This window comes from Neodiprion virginianus, chromosome 6 (assembly GCF_021901495.1).
Source record: "Neodiprion virginianus isolate iyNeoVirg1 chromosome 6, iyNeoVirg1.1, whole genome shotgun sequence".
Classification (NCBI taxonomy): Eukaryota; Metazoa; Arthropoda; class Insecta; order Hymenoptera; family Diprionidae; genus Neodiprion; species Neodiprion virginianus.
In genome coordinates, this window is record NC_060882.1 from 17,160,347 (window position 1) to 17,188,064 (window position 27,718).

Sequence of the window (27,718 nt, forward strand, 5' to 3'; positions counted from 1 at the left end):
CAAGTTGAATTCAGCATTGGAGGCCGCAAGGTGCAGACCGAGCGCCAGGAGGAAAATATGTCGATTCTACGCGAGTGTCTGGTGAATTTGTCATACTCTAAGTCGCACGCCGAGTCGAAAATTGTGATGTAAACCCGCGACGAATATGAGTGTCTCTCAGGAGATTGCTGCCACTGTCGTGTGCAGGGAAGTCTTCGATGAATCTTCCCATCCGTCTCATGAAGGTACGTTTACTTTTCACCCTTTATACCCGCAATTTGAATCAGAAATTTCGCCGATCGATACAGAAGTCGTAATTAATCCTGGAGTTGTAGTTTTAAATCTACCTTCTCTCAATCGCGCGCAATTCAAAAGCTCTTTTCAGATTGCATTGGTAACAAGCTAAAGTTCGGCAAAAGACTCAACGGCTAAGCATAAATTTGTCTTGCTTATCTAATCTGCGTTTGATTATTATCGATCAGGTTCTTGTCACTCGCTTATAAAATTTATCGCGTAAACTTAACGGTTATACCGTGATGATCAACATCTGTCAAAAAAGATACAAACCTTCTGACAAATCTCTACCGAAATAGTATCGATAAGTTGGTGTTGAATCGGAATCGAATCTGAATACGACGATCATTTTCAAAATTCGCAATTCCTCAATAAGTCATATGCAACTTCTCCGTAACAAAGTTATACTCCAAAACTATAGAAGCAAACGGCGTTTATTACGTTGAGAAGAATCTAACCGAATATTAATTGCAGACTGACAGCAATCAGTAATAAAAAAAAAAAAAACCTATCAACATATATAAGATAAGAGTTTAATATATACACATGATACCTTTTTTTCAAGAAGTTGTATTTTCCGATACATTAGGTAAAAGAAAGCAATGGCACCGATTGTTTTTGAAAATATAAAAAACCGAACGGACTTTGAATTCCGGCTTCCATTGTGTCCGTGTAATCCATGTACGTTATTGTTTATTTACTCCAAGGTAGCCTGAACACGGCGTATAGTTCACTCGGCGAGGAAAATCAATAGGGGCCGCACTGCGGGGAAACTTCTGTCGTCAACCGGCGACGTTACCGAGTCCATATCTGCGTCGTATGGGCTCGAATTTTCGGTTAAAAAATTTCCCCATGATCCACAAGGAGCGAGGATTTTTCCTACGGAATTTTCCACCGTTATTGTGATTGCAAAAGAATATTTACGGCCTGTGTATCAAGACGGCAATTGATTAACTCTTGTCCAGTAGTGACAGCTGGTGGCTGTCGGCCTCGTCGCCCCCTCGGGCCCTGCACGCATGCATCACCTGTCAAAACAGTCTTGATGGAATTTTTAATCACACTTTTGAAACGCTTTGAATTGCCGTTTTTTCAAGGGGTCATTTTGTTCGTCCATTTTCGCGATCCTCGCAGGCGCACAGCGCTCACAGGCTTTTGACGCTCGTCAAGTACTAGGATGAAAAAATATGCCGAGGCTAGTAACGTTACCGTGACGATTCATGTTTGAGGGAAAACTGACAAGTATTTTGCGACTTAAGACTTGTCTGAAATTGAAAAAATAGAACAAAATATGAAACACTCGTATTTGGATATTCAAGTTTCTTTAAGGGAGGGGTAAGGTTTCAGCGTAAAAAAAAAAAACACTTTTTTGTGAATTTTTTTTAAAAGTATGGATTGAGCAAATTTAGTCAAACCTTTTGTACATTATTAGGTATACTTTTAACAATATTCTGTAATTTTTCCATGCGGAAATATTGAAAAACAAGCCGGTGACGGAGCTTGCCCCAGAACGTCTTAGAAAAAAAACAATTTGCGGTGTTCACTATGTCTCGTTCGGAAATGATCTGAAATCAAAAACCATTAAAATTTAGTCAAAGTATCATCAAATCCTCCCCCCAATGTTCTATGATTATTTTTTTTTTTCATTTACAAATTTTTGGTGGCCATCTAAAGTGTAAACTGCTATTTTCCACGAAAAATTCTGCCATTTTGTGGGTGGAAAACCCCCTTATTGTAAAAAACAAATTTTTAACTAAACGTTGGGGGGAGGTATTTTATATGTAGAAAATGTGTACCAAGTTTGAAATGAATCGGTCAAGTAGTTTTTAAATGGCAGTGAACACGGACTTTGAAAAAATAGTTTTGAGAAAAAATCACAAACGCACGATCGAATGTGCAACGACAAACTGACGCTCGTCTCTCCTTTTAAAATATTTTACAGTGTATAGTATACATAAATATAAAATATGTCTTTATGGCTTTACTTACGTGTCTTTCATTGCTAAATAAAATATTCTCGGAACAGGATAAATGAACCAGAACCATAGAGGTCAATAAGCTGTATACCTACTGTCAGAGCTATAGTGTTAAAGGGCAGGAGACTAACTGGACAATAATTTCAAGAGTTTTGCTCGGATCGACTTAAAATTTTGGGAATATATTCTTGAAATGTTCGACAATAAAATAAGACAAAAAAAATTCGATTTTTCGAAAGTGCAAACCCTTACCCCCCCCTTTAATGGCATTGGAAACTTGAAAATAGTGCATTTTTTCCAACGTTTCGTTCCAATGTTCTGATGATAACCAGCCGGGTTTGGTTGAACGAAGAGTTGGAGCACGGAAAAAACTATTTAAAATAATTCTCAGAAGTGTCATTGGCGCGCCAATTATGGTGAACAAGAATGAAACCACATCTCTATATATATACTATGTAATACAAATGAACTTCAGCAGATTCGAATGACGCATGGTCATATATCAAGGTCGTGAGGAAACTTTTCATGAATACAGAAGGTTCAAAATGATTAACCTTTGCTATTCTTCACTTAATTTAAATGTTTTTGGGCTTATTTTGTTCATTGTTACGTAATCACATTCAGAGATTAACTGGATGAAATTTAAAAAAATACTTATTGGCTCATCGTGACCGGAACAAAAAAGTCAGAAATCAATCATTCCGAACAACCGAATTATGAAACCTTTTCTCATATTGTCGACGTCTTAGCTTGTGCACTATTCAAATTTGCTCAAAATCATTTCTATTGCATAGCAGAGTTGCTGTTTAATTCGTGTTCACTTTCATTGGCGCAAGCAGCACTGCTGGTGATGTTTCAAACGGTTTTTTCTCTTTTCCTAACTTTTCATTCAGACCAGCTGATTCAAACTTCGTCCTCAACGTATTCGTTCTTGAATCGCGCCATTGGACATACATGCAATAAATCAGTGCAAAGAATACTTACAATATCTGCATTCGCTCATTACTGAACCCTGATTGTTCACCGTATCTTGTCGGTTTCTCAATCAATATAATCTCGTTCTAATTCGCGGCTGACGATGAGAACTAACCGTATCGAGTAATTTGTGACCAATCGGAAGACTTACGAGGGTAACAGCTGTACAAGCCAAAGCTTCGGTATAATGCAGAATTATTCACGTATCAACATACAAGCTTATGATTTTTCATGCAAACAAACTATGTTACGCGAATGAATGACTGATTGTTTACTGGACGCTAACTTGGACGTCGTTTCAGATTACACTTTTACTTTTTGAGGGATAAATAAATGATCGTTTTTCAGTAAAATGACTGATTGCTCAAATTTGTTGTTTATCTACTTACAATTATTAGGCTCTGTTAATCTTCAGACGGAAGCATTCATTGTTTGAACAGAGAACATTCCGATTGGAAGTATAAAATATTCATTGTTTGTTGACTCAACTCGTGCAATACCACTTCTTTCAACAAGATTGAAGTTGATAACGTTAACGTAACAATAAATTTTAGGAATAATTGTTGTCTTGTAATTTTATGGATTGTCCAAAATTCAGTAAACCGTAATAAAACTGTGCACTCGTATTCTACAAACTCAACTAGTTCAATTTCGTACTAAATTTTCTAAGTAGTGTGATTTTTTCCCCATGCTATGTAACGTTAACGTTATAAATTTCATTCTCCTTTGTCTCATAGTTTCTTTTATCGTCCACAGGAAGGCTGATTTCGTAAAAGTGATACGCTATATTTTTTCCTTGTATATTTTCTAAAACTTCTACAAAATCAGTAGGAATTCTTCGGGATATGCAGGAAAAAAGTTTTGAACCAATTTAGGCGTTAATACTAAGAAAAATTCATCAGTTCCGCTAGAGTATTTATTGAGAGAACAAATTACATATTTTCGCTGACAGTATTATTATTACCGAAAAAAAAAGCCAGCTTTCAAGTCATCTTGCAGTATGAATAACAACAGCTTCTGAATTCGGCAGTATCAACACATAAATCATCAATTAATTATCTACACAGTGGTTCCATCCTCTTCCTGAATGCATTACTCATCGTACCAAAACTTTGCGATAAACAATTACATACTCGTTAAATTAATAAATATCAAATATGTTAGACTGTATCCAAAAATCAACTATTTTTTTCTTTTTTTTTTTCAAAAAATATTATAAAATTAAAAATGGATATACAATTTTTTTGTTAATTTATATATACATGAAACATTTAAAGTTACTTTTTATAATTATACTAACTTATCTCAACTCATAATCATTATTTCGCCGACTGCTGGTTAACTTGTTGATTAACTGGAAAGAATCTAATCAAGCAAAGTCGTTCTGCAGTAATTAATTTTACGATAGCCGTATTTGAACTTGTAAAAACTGTTTTTCATTTCTCTCTCTCCATTATATGTAGAATTGAAATTCAAACGACGTGTATGGTAAAAGCGTTTATTTTTTTTTTAACCAACAATATCACCCTTAATTACCATAACGTTACCGGATATTTGAGGAATGTCGGAAGACTATAATTGGATCACGGAGTGCGCACAGGCATTGGCGTACCTAAAGTATTATCAGCATAATTTCTCGAACTGTGTTATTTTCCATTACCACGATTACCCGACATCGTAGCTCGTTCTTTGCTAGCCACGTTGACTGAAGTCAGTCAACGCCTACCGTAACGATCCTCTTGACCGTTGACCTCCACGGGCGTAAGGTACACGGTGTCTAATTTTTGCCGTAATTAATCCGTAATTTAATTAATATTACGCTTAACACTTTGGAGAAATTCGTTCACTGCGTCCGGATTAACCCATTCGCTTTTTTGTATTTTCGTTTCTTACGAGTTTCTTCAGATATACTGCAACATTAAATCATTGTTAAATAGGTATATGCAATAAGGGTAAGATATTCTCACATATCTATTGCCGCTATTTATTTTGTAGAATTATTCTTACGTTGCGAATAACGCAAGTTAAAAAAAAACTCAATTTCTTGACCATGTCCAAAACATCTGAAAATCAGGGTTAACTCAACCTGATTATAATAAATAAGCTGGTCCATAAATTTTCGGCCTGATTTTTAGCGGACAATAATTTTGATCTGGATTCTATTTGGATACGATGTAATTTATACTAAGATATAAACGTCCTCGCATTCTTATGCCTCGGGTCTTAACGCATTTACGAAAAAAATGTTGATCAATATTATCACTTTTCTCCATTTAATCTTTGCCTTTGAATTTTCAGCACTTTCAGTGACCAAAAAAAATACAAATCGATATATTTTCTGTCTAAAAAAGTTTGATTTGTCCAAATATGAACCCTATTTTAAGGCAGATTCTCAAGAATCGCAAAAAAAAACACACTTTTTCTTGACACTTTGATTACTGTATATAAAATAGAGACAGTAAATCTATTGTAATAATTTTTTTTATGTTAATAAATGGACATTTTAGAAGGTATCCAAAAATTGCTAGAGCGGGATAAAGATCGGATAATAATTAAATCCGTTTAAATATTCCATAAATCCTGAATTTTCGGAATATATTCTATGTATTCCTGGAGAATTCTTGTAGAGATTTAACTACAATCCGGTTTTCATCCCACTCTAAAAATTTCAGAATACACTCTTAATGTCTACTTTTTCACTCAAGAAGATGAAAACAATTTGTGTTCTCGGCATTCGTATACACTAAACCTACAACGCTGAAATCGGGTTTTCGACGGTTCCTAATGATCTACTTCGGGAAAAGTCAGGGAAAAACAGATTTCATAATCGGAGAAAATAGACTTCCTAGACAAAAAACACGTGAGGTCATGTTTTTTCCGATGCCAAAACATGTTGAAGCATATCGAAATTGTAGCCGTATCGAAATTTTCACCCTAAGAAGTTTACCGAAAAGTCGATTTACTTTAATCTAGTATCTCTTATTTGTTCCAAATACCATAACTTCAATTCAACAATTTCGATTTAGTTAGTTTGTAAAAATGATTTAATCAAGCGAATTCCTTGATTCTACAAAAACAGTTCTCGACGCGATTGAGTGAAGTATTGATTTGAGTGAATCTTTTGTGTTTCCGAAATTGAGTCAACTAAATATCATTTCATTTGAAGTTAATGCGTTGATATTCCAAGTCGCATGTTCGTTGAAAAAAAGAATTAGGTACTTCTAATAAAATAATTACATGAATCTAGCCAACAAAAAATTTACACCGATCGAATGCCATAATTCGTTGATCTAACCGGAGCTTGTTTGACGTAAATGATTGAATCAGTTGTACTAATTTGTTTGTGAGGTAAAAGAAACACCACATGCTTTGAAACAAGTAGAGAATATATTCATTGTAAACATGAGTATACTGGTTATGTAAACGGCCACTAGGCGTTGAACTCTCTTGCTACTGAAGTAGCTTCAGAGATAGTTATAAAACCGGGTAGTTTGCTAGAATTACAGATACGGATAATGTGAGATGAATATGTTATCAGACGAGTTGCAAACGAAGAGAGCATAATATCAAGTTTCGAGTGATCAAAATTGACATTGACTACAAATAAACAAAAACTATTAACACACATTCAATTTGTACTTTTGCATTTACCCATTAAATATCGAGTATATGTCGAAAAATTTGGAGTCATCAGAATCTCATTATTGACGTGATTCGAAGAATACGTTATGTAAGCTTGAATAACTCGAATGTTAAGTCAATGCCAAAGATTTCAAGATCAGCCACTGAAATCTCGACTCAAAAAAAAAACTTAATTGGAACAAGCTCATTTTTTTTCTGATACAGCAGCTTTATATTATTATAACAAAACGATTAAGGTGCGTTCAATCAAATTTTTAGCCATTTCAGTCACACATTTTCGTGATACGAAATTCACATTATCGCAATTAACTCGCGCCCGTGTTATCTTTAATAAATCGATAGTCAGCATGATCACTCTAATGCTGGATTCAATTCTATGTCAAGTTGTCACAAGTATTTCGTTGGACAAAATTATTTTGTTGGATTAAGTAAGTATCGCGTTCGTCGCATTTGACCACAGCGTGTAGTTGAATGAAACGAACATCACTTGATTCAAATAATCGTTTCCCTCCGCGTACAAGCGACACCTCCAACGTACTCTCAGCGAGGTATCCAGCTTCGTTTCGATGTCAGCAGTCCAATTTATCGTCGATTACAGCGAGATTTTTCGGACATTCTCTGTTGCAGAGGTTGTCGACTATGCGACACGGCTGGGAATCGACCCGGAGGCTGAGCCGCACCTCTTGGGCCTTGCCAAGGATGGCCTCATGGCTGCTCTGCCCAAGGGATGGTCCCCTTGCTTCCACGAGGCGACTGGAGCCTGGTACTACTACCAGGCTTCTACGGGCACCACCACCTGGGAACATCCTCTTGACTCTGTCTACAAAGAGCTGGTAGAGAACGCGAGGAAAGGAAACCGGCAACCGAGCATTGGTGAGTCTTGCTGTGGTCAAAATTAGACTAGTGTAGGATATAATTGATTGAATTGTGATTACAGAAACAAAATGAATCACAATGCTTATTTGTGTGTGTGTTTTTTTTTTTTTTTCTCTTTACAATTAGGGTGGAATAAAATATACAAATTACAACTGTAGGTGATTTGTATTATTCAGAAAAAAAAAAATATTATGTTTGTGATTGCGACTAATTATGTTTAATAATTGTAATCGGATCGAATGAAGAATTTAATGACGTTTGAAAATTAAAATTGATATCTGTTCAAATGTTTTTAGTATATTTATTCGATCTGATCATAATTATCCGATGTAATCAATTACTGCATTTGAAATCAAAATTTATTGCGGATGTGTGAAACGTGATGTAATCACAAAACGCAAATGTGATTCGTATTTCAGTTTATACCTAACTACAAACTACAAATGCGACTTGTGTTCGATGTTTTTCCGATTCTAAAATGGAAATGGATTTGTTATACTGTTGAATTTTAGTATTTCCGGCATTTTCACGATTGCTTAATATTTTGTTAACCGAAAACTTTTTCATATTTTGGATTATTTTGTCTTCGAACACCTTACTATTCTGTAACATCTTATAAATGCGTTGCTGAATTCTTTCAGGTGTTTCGAAATAGTTTCAATTTTCAATACAAAATAATTTATTACTGTAAAACGACTGGTTCAATAAAATCTCGTTTTCTTTTTGGAATAATGTAGGCATGAGTAAGTTTATTTCATGACAATTTTGGTATGTTTATTTTTTCTATTTTAGAGTAAGCCTGAATCAATATGATATACGGTAATTTGTTCTGAGCTTTGATAATTCCCGTCATTGATATTTGTTCACCTCTTTCTATTTCTTTCCTATTTACTGAGGATTCAACTCGTATGTCTGTTTTTTTTTTTTTTTTTTTTTTTAAATCCTGCTTTTAAATAAGCATTGATCCCTGTTGAGTGATAATGATAAAATGTTGAATATAATGATTGAAGTTATCATTCGTAAGTCAATAACAGATATTTAGTTATTTGACTCACATGTTTCGAATTTTCATCGCCTATCGTGATATTTAATAAGAATGTCGGTTTTTATCTAAAATAACCTTTTCCAATTTCAACCAATGTTCACGTTTTCATATTCCAGAATTTCAAAAACAGGTTTTTACAGAAATATCGGTTTGCCCCTCGCCTGTATGTCTGTTTGTCTGTCGTTTTCTTGGACAAAACTTCCGCAATGATCTCGCTAATGCCGCGTTGAAATAATTCTGCAACTTATGTCGAAACATCTGCTTTACGCGATGATTATTGTATGAATTTGAGTGTCAAAGCCTTGAGCAAACATCGTGAGCCAAACACATTTACAGTAGCTTTAACCGCATGGATTTTCTTCTTCATACATCGGCAGCAAACCTGGTACATCGACAAATAAATTCACTCAAACCTGGTTTCACGGTCACCACATTTTTCACGCAAGCAGGCTTGTTCAAGTTCTGTTTCGTTCTATTCTATTCTAACTTTATCACTATATTAGGTTATATACAGAGCGGCCCAGGGTCGAGGCACAAGTTCCCTCCCGTTGACCCTTGATCCTGACAATGAGTTATCGATTTTCCCACCCGCAAGCACCTGGAAATATATGACGTCTGTTGAACGTTGGCATGCTTTTCCGCCTTGCGCTCTGCGGATAGAACAGCTTCGTTTATAAACCAGGCTCTCGTCGTTAATAGATTGCCCCGATACTTTTCAAGTTTTTGCTCACAATTCTCCCGATGCTTTATCGACTCGTCACTCATTTACGGTATTGGCCAGATTCTAATTTGGCAATTAAAAATTACCAATTATTTTTATATGTCATTTGATTATATTTATTAAGGTGAAATAAGATACAAGTTACGTTTGTATTTTGTAATCGGGATGTAATGAACACACAAATTATATTTGTATTGATATATTTCTGAGGGCCCACGCAGTAGACATCACCTCCATGATATAACGATGTGACGAGGTTCCCGATTTTTTTTTTTTTTAGAATAAGATGAACTTCGTGAGGGCTCAAAGTTCTTTGAATATTTCTTTATTGATTTCAAAATTTCGATTTATTGTAATAAATGAGATATTGAAAAATCCAAGTAAAATATTGTTTGAAATAGTTTTCCAAATACGCGAAATAATTAGTAACCCTTCATATAAAAAATTGTAGGAATTGATGGGTTGTCGGTAAAAAAAAAAAAACTCGATTAACCGCGTTTTTGACATAATTTAACGATGAAAACTATTGTTTTTACATTTTTACTATAAAAATTGAAAATGAAAATATCGGTATGTGGGCGTGATCACTAAATTTTCAAAATTATTTGACCGAGTATCGCTTGAACGTAAAGATATTTGTCCTTAATGGTCTCACTCAAAGTATCATGTACCGAATTTTTCATCCGGCAGATAGAAGTGCAGACATAACGCCTTGCGAAGCATGTTTACTTATTTTTATGTGCCAGGAAGCGCTGTACTGTAATCTACGTTCTAAATTTGAATTCGTAAAAATTCACTAATTCTCAGTTATACTAGTATACCACTGGATAAAACCAGCACATATACCTACACCGACGATTTAGTGATTTTTCATCGATATTACACTGATTTTTTACAGTCGTATCCTTATTACTGATTCATATTTAGAGATATCGTACGTAAATCTGGGTTTTCACATTTTTTATCTCCGAAAAAATACTCATTGCAGTATCAACTTACCAACGGCCGTGATGGTATTAAGTAAAACGAACAGAAACGCTATTCGTGAGTTTTTTTTTTATGCTAATAACCCGTCATCAACTGCTATGATTTTTTCTTTTAAGGGTTACTGATTTTTTCACGCAGTTAGAAGAACATTTCGAACAATCTCTCGTGTGGATTTCATTTCTCTCTGATCACGAAATATGAACCTAATTTGTAATTCATCTTCAAACATAAGTAATTACTAATTACAATGCTGAACTTATTAACGTTAACGTAACGAAATGTGGAATAAATGGTTGTACAATTTCAGAACGACATTCAAAGAGTTGACTTGCCAAAATATGAACATCCATGTTAAAGTAGAGTTACTAATTTCAACCGCATTACAAATTGTAATTATATCTGGTCCAAAATTGCTGATTTCTCATGCAAGAATTGATTTCCGTCAATAAAGTCCGTGGATTTTTCTCTACCAGTGTTGCAGTATTTTTTCCATAACTCTGCGGCCTCACCAATGTCTCGATTTCAGATGAAGATTCGAAAGCAACAACAAAGGATCTCGAGTCCCAGGAGGATGTGACATCTCCTAAAGAGATTGCGAAAACTTTGTCTCGTCCAAAGCTTCCGGCGAAGCTTGTACCACTGAGAAAGTCGAAAACCGAGATAGTGGGCGCTCGAAGAAATGAGTTCAAGGCCGAAAAAACCCAGCCGCGGAAGGAAAACGACACCGTGAAACTCGACAACTCGTTCAGCTCGTCGAGCGACAGAGCCAGCAGGGATTACACGAACCTGCGGTTCCAGGATCCGAATTTTTACGAGAGCCCGAAGCTGCTCGAGGTGCTAAAAGCTTCGGAAGAGTCGGAGGAGTCGAAGGTTCGAGGCAAGGAATTGGACTTGCAGGAAGTCCTCAAGAGGTCCGAATCACTGAGTCCGAGATACGAGCAGGAGTGGGAACAATTGTCAAGCAAGTTTGGCTCGGAGGAAAACATCATTGACATTGATAAGCTGAGTATAAACTCGCTGAACAAGTCGGATGCGGTCGTCGAGAAATCCGAGGAGGAAAAACAACAGGCGAGGCAATCGAGCCGTATCAAAGAGTTGACTCTTAGCGGCGGTGGTTCCATGTTCTTGAAGAGTAACAGGAGCAGAGATGCGAACGCCTGCGGCAGCCTCGACGAAGATGTGCAGAACGATTTTTACGGCGTTCTACGACTTGAGGATAAAAATACATCGTCCGTTGGCGACAGGCCGAAATCAATTCTTCGCGAGAAGAATTCTGAAGATGGTGAGTTTTTCATTCTAATCGCAAGACCTTGTCACGTCCGTAAACCACGGAGATTAGATAATCGTTGAACAGCTACGGTGATTCATCTCGTCTAGCACGCAACTCGGTCGTATCGCCCGTTCCCGCCAAAGCTGTTACGCGAGTAATATGTGTATTATTGTACCTTATGCATCATTTTTATTTCGATCTACTGGGTAAAAGAGAAAACCGACCTCCACTTCACGACGGAAATACGAGATATGTGTTTACTCGCGAGTCGACTGACGGATGTCTGGGGATATGACGGGAGAACTGCGCTTGATTCGTGATTCCTGAAAAGTTTGTCATTCCAGTTTATAACTTGCAGCAATTTTTTGTAGCTTATTCTACATGACACCGTGAAGTATCATGTTTCAAGTATTCTGTATCGTCTAAGAAGACAATTAGCCACAATAGATAAGCCTGACTGGCTAGGTTTAGGTTAACCGTTTATAAGCACGTATACAGTGTCAATCGCTAACTACAGAATAGTTGAAAATAGATTTATTTTTAATATCAGGATTGGAATAGTTGACAACTTTCAGACTATTCATAGAATCTCTTTTGAGCTGGCCTCAAAATTCTTATGACACTGTCTAAAACTTTGTGATTTTCCAGATCTTAACTGTGGCTTCAAATCTAAAACAATCAATCTAGTTATAAGCATATTCGATAATTCAAAATTTTCTAGCCAATGAAAATACTACTTTTCAGGATTTTAAATTCTTTTCGTTTTTAGATTGAATTGTATGTAATGTTTAAGGGTTTCGAAAGTGACAGGAATATTTGGAGTTCAACGACTTCTAATTTCAGGTCGATGAGTGATAGTTTTTTTGTAACATGTAAGAATCATAGTGTTCAAAAAACAGGCTTCAGTACACATACAGAAATTGATTCTGTGACGGTTCATTTTTCTCCGTTGCCAATGTCAGCGACTAGGGAAAAAAATTAGCTGTTGCAAATCAGTTTCTGTATTTGTACATTAGAAATGATACTTTAATAACAGAATCAACCGAATTTAAAAAGCTTACAATTGATACGGTTAACACGATTTTCTTCCCATTTCGAATCAGCATCAAGCTTACGATCCGTTTACAGACGACAAGCCCGTAGAAGAAGAGCGTAAGAGCGTCCGATTCGACTTGGAGAAAGAAGTAGACGTGAAATTCACGTATTCGGGATCAGAGGAGGAGTGGGACACGGAATCGGACGAGCCCAATATGCGAATATCGGCGACTGTGACGATGAAGAATCTCATGAGCTTCGAGGGTGAAGATTTGGATTTAGAAAAATCGGCGCCAACCGATGTTGGCTCGTGTATGCAAGGCGAGTCAGTCGGCGATAAGCTCCCGGATTTGGAAGAACCGAAGAAGGATAATTTGGGTGAAAAGTCTAAGATGATATCAAAGCAACCGAAGATCGTGGGAAAGAGATTTCTGGTCGAGAATGTAACAGAAAACGAGCACTTCAACCAAACGTCGAAAGACAAGTCGTGCAGCGATGCGACCGACGGCGGTGGCGACTACGTGCCAAGCAAGTTCGAGAACGTGAGGAATATCGACCTGCTCTCGAAGAGCGAAAATGAGAGCACGACGACCCTGAAGAGCACCGAGTCACGGTCCAGCATCCTCGACGAGATACGCAGGAGCAAGGAGATGATGCTTGAGTCGATGAAAAGGAGCGATATGCGGGCGAAGAACGAACTCCAGAAGGAGAAGGACGACGCCTATCACCTGATGAAGATCAAGCTCGACCTTGAGTCGGCGAGGAACCAGCGAGAGAAGGCGAGGGCCAGGAGCCAGATGACGAAGAATTTTCAAGCGGTGAAATCGGCGGTAAGGAGAGAGCGTGAGAAGGAGATACAGGACCTGAAAGACGACTTCCAAATCAGGTACGAGGACACGAAGACAGAGTACGAGGCGATGTTCCTTGAGGAGAAAGGCTACCTCGAGGAGAACATTAAGGAGAGACTCGCCGAGCTCAGGGAGGATATGAAGCAGCGGGAACAGCTGGAGGTCCAGAACCTCGTCGCCGAGATGGACAAGACTCGAGTTGAGGAGCTGAACAACCTTCGTAGCGAGCTTGAGACCTGCTACGAAAAGGAGAAGCAGGAGATTCTGAAGAACTTGAGGGTTGAACTGGAGGAGAAGAAGCTGGAATTGCTCGAGCACAGAAATCGTGAGATCGAGAAGCTGAAGAGTGATTTCGAGAAGTCTTTGGAGGAGGAAAAGGCGTTGAAGCTCGTTGAACTCGATCTTGGAAAGCAGCACGCCGAGAAGGTCAAGGCCTTGAAGACCAAGCTGGAAAAGGAATTCGAAGACACTGTGATGGAGCTTCGTTTGCAGCAGAGGGAGAAGATATCCAAAGTAACCGAAGATCACGAGGTCAGCCTCGCCGAAATCTTACGGGATTTCAGAACGGAAGTAAGTTGTCACAGCTTTCAAAAGTTACAAATGTGTAGAACTGATTGGAAATTTTTATCAATTTAATCCACTGCTTAGAAGAATATTGTAACGGTGATCTGCAATCGTATAATATTTGGACTAGAAAATGTTTCTTCTATTCAATTTCGTCTCTGCATCACATTCACTTTTCAGTCCACTGGATTCTTTGATCCTTATTGTAATTTTAAATTTGTTTGTCCAGTTCACTACATTCCTTCAGTTACACAAGGTTCTAATATCAATTTAATATTGTGCCCACATTATATTTTTGCAATAGTTACAAGAGAATATAGTAAACGTGAAAACGTGGATTTGCTGGTTACAGCTAGAAATTCATATTTATTTTGTACCGCGAACTATATTTTTCGGCTATGGTAAAAAACGTCATTGATAAGGACTGTACAGCAGCCGCAACTAGACATTTTTCCACAAATGGAATAAGGTTCGGTATTCCTTGAGACGGTAACCGGAAAAATGCAATTTCAGGAAGATCTTGCGCGGAAGGAGTACAAGCAACGTTTGGAAGAAGTACGAGCTTCGTTTTCTCGAGACATCGAGAAAGAGATGAAGAAGCAAAGCGAACGTTTAGTTCGTCCTGACTCGATGGATTATGAGAAAATTCGTTGCGAGAAACGGCTGGTTGAGGACAAGTATAAAACGCTCAAAGAAAAGTACCTGAAATTAAAAAATGACGTACGACTAGCCGTGGAGTCAAGAAGCAGGAGGAAAGAGGCGAATGCCACTGCGTCGGAAACCGAAAGATCGACTTCCGCGAGGACTAAAACGGAACGCACCGAGTCTGTTGATCAAAAGTGAGTTCTTGCCTCGGTTTTCTTCTGGAAATTTATCGAGATTATTCGCTGGAGATTACATGAATTTGTAAAAATAACAGAGGGTCCGGGATTTTCCAAGTTCTCATGACAATTATCCATACAGTTTTCACACAAATTAAATTACACGTTATCGTTGTTTTAGAACATTTTTCACGCCAAAAGCGAGTTCAGTGAATTCACGCGGCTGAGACATGATTCAGTAATATTTTGGGGTTGCGATTCAAGTATTTTTTCAACCTGCACCTGTACGAATGAACATCGTAGGGTAGTATATTCTACTTTTATTTTCTGCACCGCCATGATTAGCGTGTTTTCTTTTTACTTTACCTATTATCTCATCCCCATGCTGTTCGCCCTAATATCTGGCTATAGGCCTTAACTCAATATTGCAGAGCGCCGTTAAAAAAGACGCAATCCATAACAACGCTCTCGGAAAATGTAAGTCACAATGATAATGGCGCCGAGGAAAGTGACGGCCAGAAAATAGCGGGATTTTCAAAAACACCCAGTGCCCTGAAGCTCGCTCAGAGCAAATTAGAATCGGACGACACGACAACGGCGAGCGAACAAAATTCAAATCTATTAAAGAAGAAAAAGTTATTTACAAAGAAGGCGGCTAGTACATCGAAGTTGAACAACAACGTCGAGAATCCCGTCGAAAACATCAGGAAACAGCTCGAGAAGTTGGAAGACCTGGGGGACCAATTGCCAAGCAACGAGAATGCTTACACTTTGAGATATCCGTTCCAAGACCAAGGTATTTTTTTTTTTAAATTTTTTTCTCTACAATTAATTAAAACAAAGAAAAAAGTATCATTTCTATCACAACCGTTTGTTAGATTTCTAATGGGTTGCGCTTACAGTACAAATGAATGACGGATTATTTGAACGAAAACTTGATCTCAGAAAAAAATCTGTCTCATGCCTTTAAATGTTGGAAACGTTATGCTTAAAAAAAAATTCCCGGCTGCGCCTGTAAGCCGCAAGTCTTATTTCAGCGCCGGCGAACGCTTCATCGGACATAGAATTCTTCAGGCATCGAATCCACGTCGAGAGAGATTCCGTGAGGCGAGCCAGAGAGGCACTTCACCAGCAGAGAAATCTATTCCAGGGAAGACAGAGGGCTTGGAAGCAACGAAGCGTCAGGGCGACACTGGAGCAGCTGGTACAGGTGAAATTCAGTTTCCAATGAGTCACAGCAAGGAATTTATTTTCAAGTTTATAGAAGCACGTGATCTGAAAAAGACCAGTTCTGTTAATGGTTTAACGGATGAGCTCCAAAATTTTAGAATTGCTATGAGATTTTAATTTCTCGAGAACAAGTCACCGGACTTCAATGAGTTTGGTCTCAATCGACGCGACTTTTCGAAACTTAGAATTGAAGAGATTTTGACTTTGATAGGTTCAGTACTTTTTGAGTTATTCAAATAACAACATTCGAAATAATAAATTAATACTGATGATACTTTGAGAATGTATGAATGCATTCGAATTAAAATGGTACCGTGAGGTTTTTTGGATCGCTGATCACGAATCCAAGGTCAGACTTCAAAAATTTGTAATGGTGGATCCATTATAGTGGTTAAATATAAAAAAAAATCGTCATAATTTCATGTAATATGGTACTTGGGAGATTTTAAATCCTAAATCACGAATCTGAATTTGTAGTTCTAAATTCGAATTGGATAATGAAAAATTTTTTTTTCTGGATTGCGAATCTGCAGTTGGTAAATCGGCGGTTCGAGGGCTAGCTCACGGCCAGCCTAAGTCAGCTTGCTCCAAGATAAATCGTAACTCAAAAAGCTTTTTGAAAAACACCAAGCTTTCACGTTATTTGAACCATCATCCGGGAGTCAGATACAATCAATTGAAACTGAGATGCAGACACTTGTTTCCTAAAAAATTATACAATAGTTAAATTTTAACATCAATCGTTCGAAAAGTTGGGAGTCTCACCTGGCCTGCTTCTTCAACAGGAGGAACGTGAGTTATCGGACATGGAGGTTAGCTTGCACCGAACGCGGAGTCTCCTGGGGGAAAAGGTGATTCACTTGCGCCATCTAGAGCGATCCCTCGAGAGAGTCGCCAACGCGAAGAGGAACAAAAACGAACAAACGGCAAAGAGCGACGAGTTAACGCTGAGTGACATCTCGAGTGCGAGTAGCGGATTCAGTTCGACCGATTTAGAAACCGACACTTTTATCGGTCAGTAAATTGCTCACCAGGTTTGTAGTTTTGCGAATTATTTGGCACATGTGTGCATTCAATGGTTATAACCGTGCGTGCAGGAAAGTCGGAGCACTATCAAGAATCGACGGAGATCATAGCCAGCCTCGAGAATCTCAATTCTGAGATTCGTGAGATATGGGGTGTGCTCAACAAAAGACAGGACAACAGTGTGCCACCTCCACCAACACTGATGTACTCGGATCTGAGGTGGCTACCTTATCAGCAGCTCACCACTCAGGCCAACAATGTCCCAGGTAATTGTTTAGCCGATTTATTATTTTGATAGGATCATTCGTCTGTTTTATATGGAATTTAAAAATTTGTCCGATATATGTTTCTGCTTTAAAGAGATTTACTGGCTAACGATCGACATTTCTTAATAATCTTATTACGAGATAGTCGTACATTGAGTATTTATGAAATTTTTATAAGTGAAAGCTAAAAATATTCCTTTGAAACTACAAAAACAGAATATTCTGGCATTATAAACAGAAGCTTTGGCATCGACACTTTACTATAAATCACGATTCAAATTTCAAACGAATCTATTACAGATTTTCAACAACTCCGAAGCGTTTTGAAACGAAGCATCGATACCCGAGCTTATGTTTTTATAATTCCAGTATCTTTTATTTATATATTTCTGAAAAGATCTTCGTAGCTTATAAATATGATAATTTGATAAATACTCAACGCACGATCATTACGCAATATAATTAGTGTAAGGATCGATTTTACGCCGACCAATTTCTTCAAAAACTGCCGCAATTAAATATGCATCGTTCGAAACTCTTCAATTACTTAAGCATCCTGAAGCAAATTCAACTATCGGTTTTCTTTTACGGAACTTCGTCAACGTAATGATACGAAAGTGAAATCTATTTGATTGAATCCTGAACACTTGCATTGATATTTATAATTTTGTACCATATTCACTCAAAATAAAATTGAGATACATCAGAACATGGTTTTTTTCATACCATGCGTACAATATTCCATAAAATATTTCGTATCATTCACTCTCCCAGACTATAAGGAGAAGTTAAAATTCTCATAATTATTTATAATGACAATAATAACAATAATATTCATTAATCATTTCATATATATCTCTCCTTACATCCTATACAACATAAGGATAAATAATTTAAAAATATATGCCACTCAGGTCTGACCCAGTAAGCCACCTTACTGGGGGCCACCTCCACAATGGCACATGGGTTTCCAACGTTTTTCACGAGCCTCGCGATTTTATTTATGAGCGCGTTGATATAATCCCGTCATTATATTCACAGTTGTTTATTATATCGCTATTGTGAAATTAGGGATCTCAAATATTTTACAGTTATGGTTCCCTGAGTAAAACTACATTTCTTCAACTGAAAATACTAATTTCGTACATTATTTATCACGGTATTCGAACTGCGATCAATAGTCTCCATAACATTACGTCTTTTTAATATCATACGGCGCACTGAAATGTATATAGTAAAAACTTTTAAAACAATATTACGTAGCTTTCGAGCCGAAAAATGTGTCTCATAGTCTTTTTATCTCTACAACTATTTGAATCTGAAACACTTTCACTATTCTACACAAAATGAAATTCGAACGGGCATCAAACTACCGCCTCATTGTTAAACAACTACCAATCGTCACGTTCTACGTACTCGATTTTAAAAAAATGTCGGAGGCTGGTGATTTCGACCTAGCGATAAATGATAGAAACAATTCTTTGCAAGCTGCATAATATTAATAAAAATCGTACATACAAATTTTCTTCTCCTTGGTCTTGTCTACTGTTTCACATAGCATTGAATTTGCGATACTCGAATACTGTATGAATCATTTTCACGATTATACAACATTTTTAACTTTCCAACAGCTTTTGGAACGCCGAACATCCAATCGAACATTTTGTCCCAGTTGACCGGTTCTCATCCACCAACGACTACAACCCAGAATATAATCGCTCAGTATGGGCCTACCAGCGGATATACGACCAGCGTTGGAAACGTCGAGAGGACGACGTCTAATCTCATGGAAAGAACCAGAAACCTAAGAGACTGGTTGCGGCAAGCGCGCGTTGAAAGTTCAGATCTAGTCAGCCCGGGTCAAGCAACCCTCTAGTTCTTATAAATTCTCGAAGGAAAGGGTATCAACTCATTTTCTACCCATTGCTCATCCGTTTGGTTCCAGTTCGTCAAAATTAGTGAAATTAATCTGGCAGCGTACGTTGACGATATTGATCCACTTCTTCTTCTTTTATATTAGATATCACTATTTATAATTCCTAATTGACGGACAAAAATAATGAAAATTGTCCGTAAAACGATATTAGTTTTGTAAATCGGAGCACAACAAAATGTGGTGATTTAAGCACAGCTGTATTTAAAAATTACTGAAAATCTTGAACTTCGGCAGAACAGCACAATGGAAATTCAAGAGACTAATGGTGAAAAACTTGAAGCCCAGAAGGCTGAAGAATAAAATTCAACGCAACTGAAGCATTTGTTACTGTGATGCGAAATAACGTGAGAAAAAAACATGGTGTTACTGAAATGTCGCTGTTTGAAAACTGGAACCAATCGAAGGTTAGAAAAGGTTCGGATTGGGGGATTCGTACAGAGTAAAAACAATGAAAATCAGGATTTCCAAAATGTGTACGTGTGTTTTTTTCGTACCAATTGATCGTGAGAAACATTGTTCCCAGATGCTTCATCTTTTTATACGTTTGCATTCATTCGTATTCTATTTAATTGTAAAAAAATATTTTCTATTTTTTGACTTTCGTAAATATTGACTCAACACGTTCTGACATTTCTACATTTTGATCATCTTTAGGTAAAGGTTAGTTAAATATTTCAAATATCATCTTACAAATATCAAGCTTGTACGTTTTTATGTAATAACTCGTCCTTACACGTAGATACGAGCTATTCGGGTATTCAAATATCCGAATCACTCGAATTCCTTAGTTATGAAACTTGAACTCCGGATAGTTAGTATATTCAGGACAATTTCTCGGTATCCGGAACACAATACAAGTTCAAGCAATTTGAAAAATAGTTGTGTATTTTTGCAAATAAGTTTTATAAGACTGTGAGTTAGCTATAACTAACACGCAGCTGTAATACTTATAGTGCAACTATACTAACAAGAACCCCGAGTGAAAAAGGATAATTTAAGTATAAATCCAAATAAGCAGAGTGCTTTAACTATTCGAATAGTTTGAATAGTTTGGATAGTGCAGCTACCCGGGTACTCGAGTACTTGAACTATCCGGATACCCTAAAAAGTTATGACTTCTTCATAAGTAAGTGTTCACGACCTGAAGCTCTTACGAAATAAGCACTTCAGAGTGACTCATACTCGACGTAAGATTATTATTCGAGCACCTATTTTGAGACCGCAACTCTGTTCGTTATGTTTTCTGATTTTTTCGAATCGGGATACATTTAGCTCGCGTAAATTTACGTTGACATCGTCAATACTCAAAGTCACCAAGTAGTCAAGACAAAGTTTATCCGCTACTGTAATTTTTCATCTCTCAGTAAGAGAGCTGAGCTTCGTTAAGATTGGATGGAGAACCGGAACATTGAATAACGCGGCAAGTTTAAAAGGATGCTATGATCGCTTTTACCCACTGAGTGAAATTTTACTTATTTCGACTATAGTCAAAGCCTATGAATCACTCATGCAAAAATCCCACAGTTTGCGTTTCTCCAGATGTATCGCCGGAAAAATATCGAAAAAATTTTTTGGACTCATGTGAGGATAACTCCAGAAAATGAATTCCTGAAACAAGTGGCAATTTGATTACAGGAATAAATTTTTGGAATTATTGTTGCGTAAGACAAAACATTTTTGGACGCTTTTATTCGGCATTGCATGTACAATGGCATCATAATTGCTTTTTCGCTTCAGTGATGCGTAAGCCTGTTTAATTGACTCAATAAGTGAAATTATACTCGGTCAGTAAATACTGGCTGTACCATCCTCTCAAACGATTATAAATGTGAATTTTAAACAGTAAAACTGTTTCTAGATGCAAAACCCGCAGACCGATTTGTTTCTGAAGTTCAATTATTTTTCTATTGTTCCTTAATTATTGCCGAGCAAATTGAAGACGAGATGAAGACTAATCCAGATATCTGAGGGATGGAAACGTCAAATTAAGAGAGGACGGTATTACCGTATAGTTCCCTTGAATTTCTGGTCAATAATATATAATACATGATTGCTTAACTTGGGGCATACATGGTCGTCAACATCGTGGAACGGGAAAACGCCAACTCGTTTATTTATTATGAAAAATTAATCAAGGCCAGTTGTAGCTGTATACATATACATATGTACTGCGGTAATATACATTTTTCAAATAATTAGGAGCTGCAGACTTATATGGAGAAAACTTTCTGCCAAAGAAATCATTTTAAAATATAAGCTTGGTAGGTAAATTTTTCTGATTTTTTACCTACGTATCCGCTTACCATTATAAAAAAAAATTTTTTTTTTTTTCGCGAATATCGTTGGTTTCAATTTCCATTGTGAATCTTGGATGTATATTGTATAATTCTTCTGTTATTATTGATTGTCTTCTAGTTTTTTTCGAAATAAAGGAAACTTACGTATGTAACTTTATGAATTTAAAAAATGGTACAGAAATTTAAATGAATAAAAGCAGAAATACGTTGATAAAATGAAAAGAGATTACAAGGAAGATGATTTAGTGTTTTAATTTTATTCTTTAGAGAAATGCCGAACATATTTTTTCCAAACATATTTTTTATTGCTTATTACCGCCGTTATATAGCAATTAGGATAGCCATTGATCAGACGAAAAAATCGCACAAATAGTAAAACTGGCGCCATTTCGTGAATACGTATACAACACGTATTATACGTATATAAAATAGGTATAAATAAGCATAAATCAATAGCGTCGATCGTTCACAGCACTAAAATACTTCCCAATTCCTACCTCTTTGCTTGTTGCAAATAACATATTAATAATCATAATGATATTAAAAAAATAACAACAACAATAATAATAATAATAATAGTAATAATACTTACTTCAAAACTGAATTCTCAATTAAAACCGTTGCGTGGGTTTTACTAGAAATATGTGTAATAATATATCTAGATCATATCACCGGCCGATTGGGTGTCGAATCTAGTCAGCGGGCGTTCCTTCAAAATACTCATTCGGCCATATATTTATAGCAATAAACGGTTTGATTGATTTAGTTTTTATAGTATCGTGATCAAAGCTCTGTAACAGCATGGATTCGATAATGATAGACCAGACAAGTTGAACTTTTTGATGGGTTGAAGGAATTCGATGAAGGAAAAAATGGAAAACGTCATAGTAAATTCTTTGAGAATTTTGCGGTGGGGTTAACGATTTTTGAAATCCGGTGTGAACCGATGTTACGAGATCTTCGACGCAACCTGAGTGAATTCTTGTTAAGTTTTTTGAAATTCAGTAAGAGTTGTAGAATCTCATTTGATCTTTCAAGAAGTCCGAAGTGTGGTGTTGAAGTATGAAGTATGAAATCACATGGAATTTCAAAATTGTAATACGAGATGTTATGAAATTTGTAAAATTTTACAAAATTTTATGGAACGTTCGATATACGGTGCGAAACTTGTGCAGTCAAGACTTGTGAGAAATCTGATAAAAATTTAAATCAACTCCTCAAGTCCTCGTAAAATTTTGTGAAATTTTGTAAAATATTGCAAAGCCGCAGTTATAGTTAATCAATACAAATCTTTGATCAGTCCTGAAACGGAAAACGATAAACGCAGTTTTTCAAAGTTTGATTAACCCCTCTGTAATTTGACAAAGTTAATATTTTCCCATTTTTCCGAGTGCGTGAACACTCCTTTTTTTTCTATTTTAAACCGAGAAAATTTTTTTTCACATTTCTTTTACTAATCAAATGCGTATAGGCCCTCCTAAAAACTAGCATTCTACGGTAGAAGACATTCCATGTCTCTGATAGAGACGGAAATTCTCGTCAAATACGCTCGTATTAAAAAGCCCAGTATAATAAAAGTAAATATATTATTATATATATATCGAAGACTAAAAAGCTTTATCATTGGTTGTAGAGACGAGCGAAGGTCAAATTTATTATATACGAGCTTTAAACGAATGGCGTGAGTTTAACGTAAGAGTTTTTGAGGCACGGAACCGCGCGATCCCGCGATTGATCCATATTTATTGTAGGTAGGTGTAGCAAAACGGCGACTTTGTTGCGATATGATAACGAAACGTCGATAAGTCTTTTATCGCGCGATCGATATTATTATACACGTAAAATACAATATATTATATATATAAACTTGGAATTTTTGCAGATTGAAAATGTCCATTGTAAATAATAAAAAGCATATTATATACATATAATATATAGGGGGTAGTCCATCCCATTTCCACCTGGGTCGGACCCTTGACCTCTCGGATTGGGCGCGACATTTTTTATATGATTGTTCTCACTTTGAAAGGCACTCGAATTTTTTATTTTACATTTTTGGGACTCGATTTGAATTTTCTATAATATTTTGAAAGGATTTTGTTAATCGACACAAATTAAAAATCTGTAAACATTCTGAGGAATCACGTATGTCAGCTATAAAAATTTTTAAGCTTGCAGCCGGAGTGGAGATATTTTTTCTTCTTACCTTTTTCAAGCTTTTTCCAAAAAATAACGCTCAAGAAATTAATAGTGGGAGTCATTTTACTATGGATGGTTGCTGAAAAATTATCGTATCTGAACAATTTTACCGATTTTTTTGCAAAAGATGCATTTCTCCTTTACCTTGCTATTAAAAGAAGCTGCAAATGGTAAAGTAGTTCTAAAAAGTATGTTAAAATTTTTCAGCAACCATCCATAATAAAATGACTACCATTTCTAATTTTTTAAACAATTTTTTTTTCCGGAAAAACGTTCCAAGCAGTAAGATGGAATCTTCTCACTTCGGCGCTAACAATAAGCTTAAAAACGTTGACCTCTGACACGCGATTTTTGAGAATTTTTTCAGATTATTAAGTTTTAAAAAATTGTAGAAAATTCAAATCGGTTCCAAAAAATTTATCAAAAGAAAGAAAAAAAAAGAAAAAAGACTGCCCTTCGAAGTGAGAATAATCATATAACAAATCGAGGCGCAGGCCCAATCTAAAAGGTCAAGGGTCAGACCCTGGGCGAAATGATATGGACTGCCTCATACACTACTTATATTTATTGTGCGTATGTGTTACTATGTATGCATATTATAAGTCTATAGTGTAATAGTTGATTGAATGATAAAAATTTGTTAATATGAAAATCTTTTCGATGTTGATGATTTTGTTACGAGGGTAAGCTATAGCTTATATGCAATACGCGATTATACATACATATATAATATTATATATATATATATATATATATATATATATATATATATACATTGTAATATATATTCAAAGTTATTTTATACGTATTTTTAAATATTATTTAATATTACAAAATTCGAATATTTTTCACTGATCATTTCATTATACAGTGTTGTGATATTTAATATGATTTACAATGTCTTGCTGATCTCTTAAGTATTACGATGCGAATATAATAATATTATAATTTATCTATTTTATACAATATATTATAAATTATCCAAGGTATGCCATATACCTGTAATTTGTAGTATATTACAATGTACGTAATACAATTATAATACATTCGTCGATGTGTGAATCATGTGAGGATGTCATATCTATGCGTAACGATGAATTCTGGGAATTATACCAAGATGGCAAATTCAGTGGAGATATAGCCAGCTGCAATGGGAAAGGGCTGGAGCATGGTGGTAAATGTATTCAATACACGATATGACACTTGCCGGATTTATACATACATATATGGGGCATTCGGTGACATCACGGTGGAGATTCTACGTCGATGTCTCAGACTGGCTTTTTAATTTCTTTTCGTAAAAGTACAGGATGAAAAACGCAATCGCAATTTTTTTATGATTTAAAAACTTGAAGAAAAAAAAAAAAAAAAACTCCACTTTGCAAATACTTAGAAATTAAGAACAATCTTATAAACTATATCGAAATCTTTGATACTTTTTAAAAGGTGGAGATTTCGTGACTTCGAAAGATAAATAGGAAGAATGAAGGAAAAGAAGATTATTATTATTGGATTGCATTTTCGACATAAGAATGAACATAAAAGCTTATTTTAATATCTCTCTGAAGGAGATATTTTTCGGCACTTATTATAACGAGCTTTTGTGTTCCTTCATATGTCATATCCAATAATAATAATTTTCTTTTTCTTTTTTCGTTCTCCTTATTTATCTTTTGAAGTTACGAAATCTCAATCTTTTGATAGGTGTCGAAGATTTTGTTTTACTTTCTAAGATTTTTCTGAAATCTTTCAGGTCTTAGAAAGTGGGTCTTACTTCAAGTTTTTTAATCATACTTGAGATACGCTGGATCCGAAAATTCTGAAAAAAAATTGCGATCGCGTTTTTCGTCGTCTATATACTTTCTACAAAATGATTGCAAAGCCAATCTGAGATGTCGACGTAGAATCTTGATCGTAATGTCATGGAATGTCCCATACACACGCACACACACACGCACACACAACGATTATGCATTTGCCGGGAACAAAAAGTGCCTTTTGGTTTGTCAAAATGATGATCTCTGTATTGCGTGGTAGAGTATTTTTTTAAATTTAATTAAATGTATGACGCAAGCTCTGATTAATATTGAAGCGATGAAACGAATCTGCCATCTTGTGCAATTTTTCTTAAATTCACTATTACGTTGCGTTTGTGACCCGTGGCCGTTGTTTAAATCGAACAACGATCGATGAAAAAAATGCCAAATCTATGCAGTATAATCAATTCCACCGCTACACGTCTGTAAATTGTTTGAATAATTTTATCTGGTAGGTATTTTCAATTAACATGATTGCTACATTCCCATTATATACAATGAAATGCCAAATATATATTAATAAGGCAAATATTTGAGTGAAGAATGAATTGTTCAGACGCATTTCCATAAATCTATTATCCGCGCATTGTTTATCTCCGTGCGTGCGTCTTTATTGTTATTTAAACTTACAGATGAGAAATTTGAAAGAAAAATTTCAAACGATGATACACATATACATGTATATATATATACGTAAATGTAACAATAACGGTTCGATTATTTCAAAAATAATATACCTACAGTACTAAGAAGACTTGAAATATTGAACTGGGCATTTTATTTCTCAGTTAATATTTTGTTTCCCCTCATGCCGCATACACAAATATACGGCTAAATGTATACGCGAAGCAAATTAACAATAATGTTGAAATTAGGAATACCATATAGACACGATAATAATTGCGGGATATTCGTACTTGAACTGAAGAGCCGTAATACGTAGATATTCAATTTAAATTATGTGTACGACTGAAAGCTGTAGAGCAGTAAAAGCTACGTACTTTTGTCCGATGAAAAGTTATGTGTAAGATATACACAATATATACATGCGTATATTAATACATATATTATATTATAGATAATATTATAGCTATTAAAACGAAAGACTATATATTGAAGAAATTGAGTCGTTCTTATTAAATCGTATAAAATGTTTAGGAGAGTATTTTTATCATATTTTTGGGTTCACGTCAAATGATATTCGAAAATTAAACCGTAGCACCGTCCTTGTATAACGTAACGCTAGCATCTTCCTTCCCTGTAGAATACCCTACATTTTTAATATTTCATTATTTTTCGAAGAGATGAAAGCTCGAGCATAGAATTCTGATTATTCAAAATGTTACAGTTTACTATGGGGAAAATTTCAACAATCGACCGATTTTGGTATTATTGTAAAAATTTACTATATGCAACTGCCATTGATCAACGATACGAGACATGAAAAATTCCGGACGCATGGAAATAGAAACCAGAAATCATCTGCCGTGAAACATAATTTTGTTAAATTTTTTATACAAACTATTTGTTTTTCGGTATAGATAAAAATGTTTCATAATTAAGACAGTTTTGTGTGTATATAATGTCCCGATTTTGGACACAGAAATATTTTGTTTATTGTTGAATTTTTCAAGTCCTTGCTACATTGATTATAAAATACAAAAATGGAGAATTTAAACCTTGAATATAATTTTTTCAGAATTTGTGATTTTTAGAGCCGAATACCTACAAAAGAAATCGAAATATGCAAATACGAAATGGACTTATATTAATGCCCTTTCTCGATAGGATGATCGATGGACTCTTTCATATTGTATATACGTATATATAATAAAAATGTTTACCTTCCTAACCCTGAAACAAATATTGTATCAATTGTGTATTAACACTCAGTAATAAATTGTAATGTTGAAATTA

The 27,718-nt window shown here is 35.8% G+C and overlaps 1 protein-coding gene across 5 annotated transcripts; it reads left to right on the forward strand.

The window, feature by feature from the left end:
- LOC124307321 (centrosomal protein of 164 kDa-like) lies at positions 1–27,718 on the forward strand. 5 transcript variants are annotated; one of them, XR_006908779.1, is made up of 10 exons: positions 1–224; positions 7,491–7,736; positions 11,019–11,774; positions 12,891–14,215; positions 14,723–15,048; positions 15,462–15,826; positions 16,050–16,240; positions 17,046–17,274; positions 17,358–17,650; positions 17,842–17,968. XR_006908779.1 is itself a non-coding variant. In XM_046768851.1 (10 exons), the coding sequence occupies exons 1-10, from the start codon at positions 146–148 to the stop codon at positions 19,426–19,428; spliced, it is 3,957 nt and encodes a 1,318-aa protein (XP_046624807.1). In that variant the 5' UTR covers positions 1–145; the 3' UTR covers positions 19,429–27,718. The 5 variants fall into 5 exon arrangements, 4 of the variants coding, with proteins under 4 accessions (XP_046624807.1, XP_046624808.1, XP_046624810.1 ...); XM_046768851.1 differs by lacking the exon at positions 17,842–17,968 and adding an exon at positions 19,184–27,718 and having other exon boundaries at positions 17,358–17,552; XM_046768852.1 differs by lacking the exon at positions 17,842–17,968 and adding an exon at positions 19,184–27,718 and having other exon boundaries at positions 16,050–16,234; positions 17,358–17,552.

Bases quoted from the DNA above. Each gene is read 5' to 3' on its own strand.
- LOC124307321 (XM_046768851.1), top strand. From the start codon at position 146: ATGAGTGTCTCTCAGGAGATTGCTGCCACTGTCGTGTGCAGGGAAGTC. The intron at 16,241-17,045 runs GTGAAATTCAGT...CTTCTTCAACAG, and splicing joins CACTGGAGCAGCTGGTACAG to GAGGAACGTGAGTTATCGGA. The intron at 17,553-19,183 runs GTAATTGTTTAG...ACTTTCCAACAG, and splicing joins TCAGGCCAACAATGTCCCAG to CTTTTGGAACGCCGAACATC.